The sequence below is a fragment of the Pristiophorus japonicus genome, chromosome 3, assembly GCF_044704955.1.
Source record: "Pristiophorus japonicus isolate sPriJap1 chromosome 3, sPriJap1.hap1, whole genome shotgun sequence".
Lineage (NCBI taxonomy): Eukaryota > Metazoa > Chordata > Chondrichthyes > Pristiophoridae > Pristiophorus > Pristiophorus japonicus.
This window is the reverse complement of record NC_091979.1, coordinates 173,536,217-173,545,090: the sequence shown is the minus strand read 5'-3', so window position 1 is coordinate 173,545,090 and position 8,874 is coordinate 173,536,217. Positions and strand designations below refer to the sequence as shown.

Below are 8,874 nucleotides of genomic sequence, written 5' to 3'. Positions count from 1 at the left end.
GGATCATATTTGATTATGTATAGAAGCTTAAGGGGTGATCTAATTGAGATGTTTAAGATGTCTATAGGAGTTGACAGGGTAGATCGAGAGAAACTATTTCTTCAAGTGGTGGTGTCCAGAACAAGTTGGCATAACCTTAAAATTAGAGCTAGGCCATTCAGGGGTGATATCAGGAAGCACGTCTTCACACTAAAGGTAGTGGAAATCTGGAACCCTCGCCCCCAACATGCTGTTGAGGCTAAGTTGATTGAAAATGTCAAAACTGAGAATGATAGTTTGTTGTTAGGCAAGGTAACTGAAGTAGGAATTGGGCCTACATTATATTTGACAGCCTGCATTAGTAGTTTTAGAAAGTTGGCCATTGCAAGATTGGCCATGGCAACACCATCATCAAATCTATATTCAGTTCTTGTTGTTTAAGCCAGGTGTTGAATAACAGGATGCTTAGTCCAGGCCATTTCTTAGAATAAAGGATGTACACTAAACGTAGAAAGTCTCAAAAGTCCAAATTGCGTGAATTAATATCTGTATCTTTGACCGAAAAAGGTCACGTAAATGAATATATACGCCTACTTGCTTTTTGTATATCTGTCACAGACCGAGAGCGATTCTTTGAGTGTGGACAAGAGCTTAACATGGGCTAACTGGGATACCCGTATCTCCCTTGCAAATAAAATAAATGACTCTTTGACTTTTCTCGTGGTGAATTTATTTAGTACACTACATCAGTAATTATATGTTATGGAACCAAGGCGGGCAGGTGGAGTTAAGGCAGAGATCAGCCAAGATCTAATTGAATGGCGGAATAGGTTCAAAAGTTCAAATGGCATGCTCCTGTTCCGATATTCCTATATCTATTATTATATAATAATTATCTTGCTGATAATCCTCAAGTTTATTCCTGATAATCAATGCCATTATTTTACCAGTAAGGATGTGTGGTTTATGGGTAAGTAGCTGTTGTTCTGTTTTAAACATTGTTTTTCCATAAAGGCAGCATGTTAGCTTGTTTCCAATATACCAGGCTATCCCCAGTGTTCACTGCCTTCGTCATAATGAGCATTGGCATCTCACAAACCTCATCCCCTGTCTCCAATAGTGCACCAGGATAAATAATATCAGTCTTGGGGATATATTTGTTTTGATTTTTTTTCATCAATCTAGGACCTTAATCTTATTTATGCTGAAATAAGTTACTCCTCTTGGATTATTCCTTATTATGGAGGACATTTTTCTGGTGGCTTTCCTAGTAAATACTTGGATGAAGTAATCATTTGGTTTAGTAGGTTTTAATGGATCTTGCATATTTGACATAAAATAATTATTTGATAAATAATTGGTTATGGACTTTTCAATAAAGTAATTTTAATTCTTTATAATCTTAAACAGTAAAGTCCAGATTTGCTCGGGGATGACGTTCTGGTGACGGGATCGTAAAGATAAAAGAGATTTTGTCAGAGATGATCTTCAAGCGTTGCAATGGAGTTCACCCATTGAATGCTGTCGGCCTCCTGCAAAGCTGCAAGAAAATCCATCCACCCCCCGCACCATCCATTGATGGGCAAAAAATGAAAGTGTAAAAGAACCTTGGCAAATGAGGCGTTTGAAGTTCCGGCATCCATCTGAGCTGTTTTCCACTTGTCACCCTCCATCCTCGTATACAATCTGTCAAGAACTGCCAGATTCCTGATGGCTGTTAACGCTGCTGAAACACTTTTAGTGGCTGCACTCTCAGGCATGCTTTATGTAGGGCGACAATAGAAGTGGTGAAATCCCAAATAGATGAGCGGGCATCAGCACGGCATTGCACGTTGATTGACGTCACGCTCCACCTCATTACAATACTTTCGGCGAGCGCGGGCAATGGCATCGCTGCCAACCTGCCCAAAATGGTGGTCGCTGCAGGACCTGAACTGTGGCTGCTCAGTACCAATTGGGCACAGAGCAAATGGCATAAAGCTACCTGTAATTGGCCGCTACAGTAATTCACAGTTCCAATCATCCCTGACCTTAATGTCACAACTTCCTTTCAAAAAAATGGCCAATTCATTCACCAGTTTGTGATTTCTGTTTTTAAAAGAATCTGCAAAATAAAATTTGGTTGTGAGAATGAACTGTCAATCAAGTTTTTTATCAGGAAAATATGTATTTTCTTGATCATTTAATGAAAATGGAACAGAATTAACACAAAGCAAAATGTATGTGTTGGAAGTGGATTACAGCAGGTGCAAAACAGGCTGAACAATTATCATGTACACCGTTGCCCTCAGAGTGAATTTGGCCGTTTGTTACCAAGCAACATACAAGCTCTTATGAGGTCAGTAAGAATGGGCAGGACAAGTCATACTCTCGACCAAGGAGCTTTAGATAATGAATGCAAATCAAAGTGGATACCAGATGTGGAGATGCCTGTGGCTCAACAACACCCTTCCTCCTACCCATTGAAGGAATATTGATGGCAAGAGACAGAGCAGTGACTCTAAAAAGGTAAAATAAGGAGAGACAAAACTTGTCAGTTTATTCCCTTTTATATTCCTTCTGTGCACCCTGATGGAGTGAAAGACAACTCTAGATTTGTACAGTTCCACGGAGTTTTCAAATAATGGTCACGTTGCTCAATGTAAAAATGGAATCAGATTTTTAATGTTTTATTTTTCCAATTGTTTCCTACTCTTTCTCCATAAGGCCTTCTTCAATGGCTTCCATCAGATCAGGTCAGTAACTATTTCGAGTTCGAGAGACCTTGCTTCCAATAAGACAAGATTCAAGATTCTCTTCCACACAAGCTGGATTCCATTCTCACAAAACACTTCACCAAGTTGATGGTGGATTTGAATATCAGGCAACCCAAAGACTCCAAACTCCACCTGGTGAAGTATGGAATCTTGATGCAGTCCCACTTGCTCAGTTCCACACCCCAGATTTCAAGCAGCAAAGCCCCAGCACACCAGCAGCTACCAGTAGAATGAGGAAAATTGTCTAACGTAACTGACAGGCTGTTTTGAGCGTTGTGTCTATCTGAACTCCCATCTGATCAGTGAAGTGAGAAACAACATTTGAAGGACATCAGAAAATATTCTATTTTTTAAAATTTAATCCACAGAATACAAAACAACAATACACACCAAAGGACAGAACATTTACAACCTATAGAATTTCCCAGTTACAGTAAAATGTACAATCAGGAACCCCAGGTCCCCCTTATCTATGAACAAGTAAAGTACAATTCATCATATCTTCTAATCTGAATGCGGTCTTCTTGTGTTCATACCAAGCTCGGCCTTTCAGAAGTTTCATTCATGGTTAGTGTCGGGCTCTTGAATCCTCAATTGTGTTCCTGGAGTGAACGGAATCAACAGAATTGTCATTTTCAGATGGACTGAGTTCTGTGTTTAATTGTTGTTGATAATCATGATCAAGAAGATAATTATCTGACACAAACTCCCAGTTTATACTTACGTTTGAAGACTTCTCGTGCGATAATTCGTTGGCTCGCTCTCGAGCGATAATTCATTTGATTCACTCTCAAGTGAGAATTCTTTTGACTTGCCCTCGAGTGATAATTCTTTTGACATGCTTTTCACCTGAATTTAAATATTAAAGTTTATATCTTTAGCAAAGCGAGTGAGTGAAACACGTTGTAAACTATCAATGGAATCAACAGAATTTTCATTTTCAGATGGACTGAGTTCTATGTTTTATTATTGTTCATAATACAAACATAGAAACATAGAAATTTACAGTGCAGAAGGAGGCCATTTCGGCCCATCATGTCCACGCCGACCGACAAAGAGCAGCCCTGAAGGTTACATATAAACCTATGAACAATGACGGAAAGGCAAAGAGCACCCAGCCCAACCAGTCCGCCTCACACAACTGCGATACCCCTTATATTGAACCATTCTACACTCCACCCCAACTGGAGCCATGTGTTCTCTTGGGAGAAGCAAAAACCAAATAAAAACCCAGGCCAATTTCGGGAGAAAAAAATCTGGGAAAATTCCTGTCCGACCCAACCAGGCGATTGAAACTAGTCATGATCAAGAAGGCAATTATCTGACACAAACTCCCAGTTTATACTTACGTTTAAAGATTCCTCATGTGTTAATTCATTTGACTCACTCTCGAACGATAATTCTTTTGACTTGCTTTTCACCTGTATTAAAATATTAATGTTTACATCTTTAGTAAATGAAACACGTTGTAAGCAATCACACCTTTTAGAATCATCAGCAAATTACAGTTTAAATGATATTAGATTATAAATGAGAAAGTTCATTTATAAATTTCAGAGTTGAGATTCAATGGCTCAGTGTGGGAGTGGAGAAATCTTCACCAAACATTTCATGTTCTGCAATGCAGCAATCATCAATACAGCCCTGGTACTGTGGGGCTGTGGGGGCAATGGTTAAACTAATGAGATTATCCATTAATTGTTCTCAAGTGCATTTACTCCTTCACATAAACGAGTAACTATTGTCTATTAGATGAGCAGAATATAAATGATACAAAAAGATAAAATGCTAAAAATACTCAGTGGGTCAGGCAGCATCTTTGGAGAGAGAAACAGCGTTAACATTTCAGGTCGATGACCTTTCGTCAGAACTAGAAAGAGTTAGAGATGGAACAGATTTTAAGCAAATGCAGAGGCAGGGAAAGGGCCTGGGTGTGGCCGGGGCGAGAGTGAAGGAGAAAACAAAAGAGAAGGTCTGTGATAGGTGGAAGGCAGGCGACATTAAAAGACAAAAGGGATGATGGAGCAAGGCAAAAGGAGATGATAATGGGACAAATTAAGAATCAAAAGATGAGTCGAGATGAGGTGTAAATGGGAATAGCAGAATCATCAACAGCTGCCATGTATAAAAATAGGGGCAGAGGTTATGGTCTGAAATTGTTGAACTCGATGTTAAGTCCAAAAGGCTGCAAAGGTACTAATCGAAAGATGATTTGCTGATCCTCGAGCTTAACTTTAGCTTTGTGCAGCAGTGAAAGAGGCCGAGGATGGAGAGGCCAGAGTGCAGTTGGAGCGGAGAATTAAAGTGACAGGCGACCGGAAGCTCAGGGCCATGCTTACTGACTGAATGGATGTGTTCCGCAGTGTGATCATCCAATCTACGTTTGGTCTCCCGAATATTGAGGAGATCGCATCATGAGCAGAGAATACATATACTAAATTTGAAGAACTTTAAGTTAATTGCTGTTCCATCTGGAAGGAGTGTTTAGGGCCCTGGACAGTGGGAAGGGAGAAGGTAAAAGAGGTGTGGCATTTCCTGTGCTTGCATCGGAAGGTGCCGTGGGAAGGGAAGGGGATGTTCAGTGTGATTGAGGAAAGGAACAGGATGTCACAGAGGGAGCAGTCCCTTCAGAATTCTAAAAAGTGAGGGGAGGTGAAGACGTGTTTGGTGGTGGGATAACGGTAGAGGTGGCAGAAATGGCAGAGGATGATACGTTCAATGTAGTGGCTGGTGGGGTGAAAGGTGAGGACAAGGGAAACCCTATCGTGGCTCTGGGATGGAGGGGAAGGGATAAGAGCAGAAGTGTGGGAAATAGGATGTACACGGTCGAGGGCCATGTCAACCATGGAAGAGGCGAATCCTCGGTTGAGGAAAAAGGAAGACAATTGAGATTTATTGTTTTGGGGTCAATTCTACAATTCTTTAGAAAAACCACACAGGAATCGAGCATCAGATTCTTCTCCCCCAGTGCTTCGAACTAAAATAAATTGCCATCTCACACTCCATTCTGACACAGTTGATTCCAGGATTTTATACTTTATTGTTGATAATTGTGATCAACAAGAAAAGAGTCTGAGAAAACACCTAGTTTGTACTCACATTTGATGACTCCTCTGATGATGTCTCTTTTGATTTGGTTTTGATCTGTAAAAAAAAATAATATTTATAATTTTACACAAGGGACCAATGAAACATTTTGTAAATTCCTTCAAGTATTAGAAAGCCCATTGCCCTGAATTGTATAATTGTGAGGTTACCTCAATACTGTCTTCACTTGACTCTGATGATTCACTGCTGCTGTCAACTGTCTTCAAACCGCGACACTCCACATCGATATCAACAACCTTATCAGCAAAATATTCAACACGGCTTTTGCAAAATCCTTTTTCCTGTCAAAATAAAACGCAAATCTTCTTTAATACGCTCACCACTGACATAGGGGGTTTCTATGATATAACTCAGCATTCATAACTCAATACTCACAGCGTTCGATGATATAACTCAGTACACATGGCCCTTTCTTTGATAAAGCTCAACACACACGGCCCTTTCTATGATATTAACTCAGTACACACGGCCCTTTCGATGATATAACTCAGTACACACGGGGGTTTCAGTGCGACAATATAACTCAGGACTCACAGCGGTCTTTCTGGGGCGGAAGTGACAGCTGGGATCATCAAATTCCAGTCCAGAATTCTTGGAGCAGACGGTTTCTTTGACTGAGAATGTTAAATCCACGTTGTACGACAATTTGCCTGTGCGATAAATCTAATGAAAGGGAAACAGGTGATTAGTGTGTTACCGTATCCAGTGTTCTTACTCTGGTCAGATAAAGCTCAGAACAACACAGCTCTTTATTTTCTACAGATGCCTCCACTGGAACAGTCAGAATCATCACCAACAGGGACTTTAGACAGTGAAACACACTTAGACCAGGGCACACTTACATCCTTCACTCTTCTCCTGGTTATACCACAGAGATTGGTGGTCTCGGTGATTTCGTTCAGCTTTCTAACTGACTCTCTCAGAGCATCCTTAGGACTTGGTACTCCTGTAGAGAGAAAAGGAAAGTTGTACAAAACACTCCAGCATCCTTCAGTGAATTCTTTGAAACATTGGTAAACTATCGCTGACTGAAGCTCATTGCCAATAAGTCGTTGCTTTATGAGGAGCCGCTCTCTCCAGTACGTACCTGAGCAGTGGAGGATCTGCACTGCAGCAATGGCGAGGAGAAAGGAGTTCATTCTGCCTCTTGTGTGATCAGCTGGCTGGTTTCTAAGAGTAAAGGAGCTGCTTCTCTCTCTTGCTCTGCCTTTCTCTTGCAGCGTTCAGTCTTTTTATACAGCACCTCAACCACATTCAAACACTGACTCATATTTGCTCAGAGTGGTGATCCTGGGCACAGAAATCTGCTGACAAGTGGGCTCGAATATGGGCAGAGCTTCCTCCAAATAGTGTCATCTTGTTTAGATTTGGTGGCAAAAGTGTGATCTGATATTATTACTCAGAATATGGAATAACTAATGGTTAGAGGAGAGGAAATGGTCAACTCTAAACTGGACAAAGTCACACTCAGTCCACTGGAGTTAACTCCTGGAATTGTTCAGTTATGGGAATGGTGACATTATTTGGACCATTTCCTGCAGCAAACATTACAGAATCATAGAATCATAGAAATTTACAGCACGGAAGGATGCTATTTCGGCCCATCGTGCCCGTGCTGGCTAACAAAAGGCTATCCAGCCTAATCCCACTTTCCAGTGGCACCATATCACTTAAGGAAGCCGTGCGTGCTGCTGCAGGAGGGCGACGGCTTCGAAGCCAGGTCGCTGATTGCAGTGCGGGCAGGCACAGCAGGAGGGGTGAAGGAGCATCAAGAGTTTGTCGAAGGAAGTGACCGGGGCCCAGGAGAGGTGTGAGTGTAGGGCCCAGAAAAAGCGAGGGTCCAGGGGCAGTACAGGTCAGCCCACACTGTGATATGTGTGCACACTAGCTCTGTGCAGCACAGCTGGTCTCCAGTCGCCTTGGTTAACCCTTGCTACTGGACCAAGACCTGGCTCTGTCAAGCCCGTGTGGTGGCTGATGTGCAACGGCCATCACACGTTAAAAAAATCCATGCACAGACATCTTCCACCCTTCAAGATATAGTTCGGGACTTGGAATATTAGATCCTTCATTGAAACACCTGTGAACTCACCCGTTTTGGCGTGGAAGCAAGTCATCCTCGCTTCGAGGGGCTGCCTATGGCTGACTGACTATTGACTTTCCAGCTCTAGGTCCGTAACCCTGCAGGTTACGACACTTCAAGTGCACATCTAAGTACTTTTTCAATGTGGTGAGAGTTTCTGCCTCTACCATCCTTTCAGACAGTGAGTTCCAGATGCCCACAACCCTCTGGGTGAAGAAATTTCCCCTCAAATCCATTCTAAACCTTCTTAAAAATTACTTTAAGTTTATGCTCCCTGGTTGTTGACCCCTCTGTGAAGGGAAATAGGCCCTTTCTATCCATTATATCTAGGTTCCTTTTATATAGCTCAATGAGATCTCTCCTCTGCCTCCTCTGTCGCAAGGAAAACAAACCCAGCCTATCCAATCTGTCCTCATAACTAAGATTCTCCACTCCTGGCAACATTCTCATAAATCTCCTCTCCAGTGCAATCACATCCTTCCTGTAAAATGGACATGATTTTTGCAGCGTGACAGCTGCAGGAAAAATGCAGGGAACAGCACCAGCCCTTATACATGCCTTCTTCGACCTTACAAAGGCCTTTGACACTGTCAACCGCGAGGGTCTATAGAGCATGCTCCTCTGTTTCGGCTGCCCCCAAAAGTTCGTCACCATCTTCCGTCTGCTCCACGACGACATGCAGACCGTGATCCTTACCAATGGATCCATTACAGACCCAATCCACGTTCGGACCAGCGTCAAACAGGGCTGCGTCATCACCCCAACCCTCTTCTCAATCTTCCTTGCTGCCATGCTCCACCTCACAGTCAACAAGCTCCCCATTGGAGTGGAACTAAATTACAGAACCAGTGGGAACCTGTTCCACCTTCGCCGTCTCCAAGCCAGGTCCAAGACCAACCCAACCTCTGTCGTCAAGATACAGTACGCGGACGACGTCTGCGTCTGCGC

General features: G+C 42.4%; 1 protein-coding gene across 1 annotated transcript; it reads right to left on the bottom strand.

The window, feature by feature from the left end:
• Nucleotides 1-2,764: 2,764 nt before the first annotated feature.
• On the bottom strand, nt 2,765-7,045 carry LOC139254807 (secreted phosphoprotein 24-like). Its single transcript, XM_070873833.1, has 8 exons — nt 6,931-7,045; nt 6,686-6,789; nt 6,378-6,506; nt 5,993-6,124; nt 5,835-5,879; nt 4,085-4,156; nt 3,460-3,584; nt 2,765-2,954 (listed from the first exon to the last, which is right to left on the bottom strand). Exons 1-8 carry the CDS (start codon nt 6,980-6,982, stop codon nt 2,765-2,767), a joined length of 849 nt encoding a protein of 282 aa, XP_070729934.1. The 5' UTR covers nt 6,983-7,045.
• Between the last annotated feature and the right edge of the window lie 1,829 nt (nt 7,046-8,874).

What these genes read in the sequence shown, in the direction of transcription:
- LOC139254807 (XM_070873833.1), bottom strand. Translation starts at nt 6,982, where the DNA reads ATGAACTCCTTTCTCCTCGCCATTGCTGCAGTGCAGATCCTCCACTGC. An exon ending in CAAGTGAAGACAGTATTGAG is followed by an intron (nt 5,880 to 5,992) that starts GTAACCTCACAA and finishes TTTTTTTTACAG; the next exon opens with ATCAAAACCAAATCAAAAGA. An exon ending in CATCAGAGGAGTCATCAAAT is followed by an intron (nt 4,157 to 5,834) that starts GTGAGTACAAAC and finishes ATTTTAATACAG; the next exon opens with GTGAAAAGCAAGTCAAAAGA.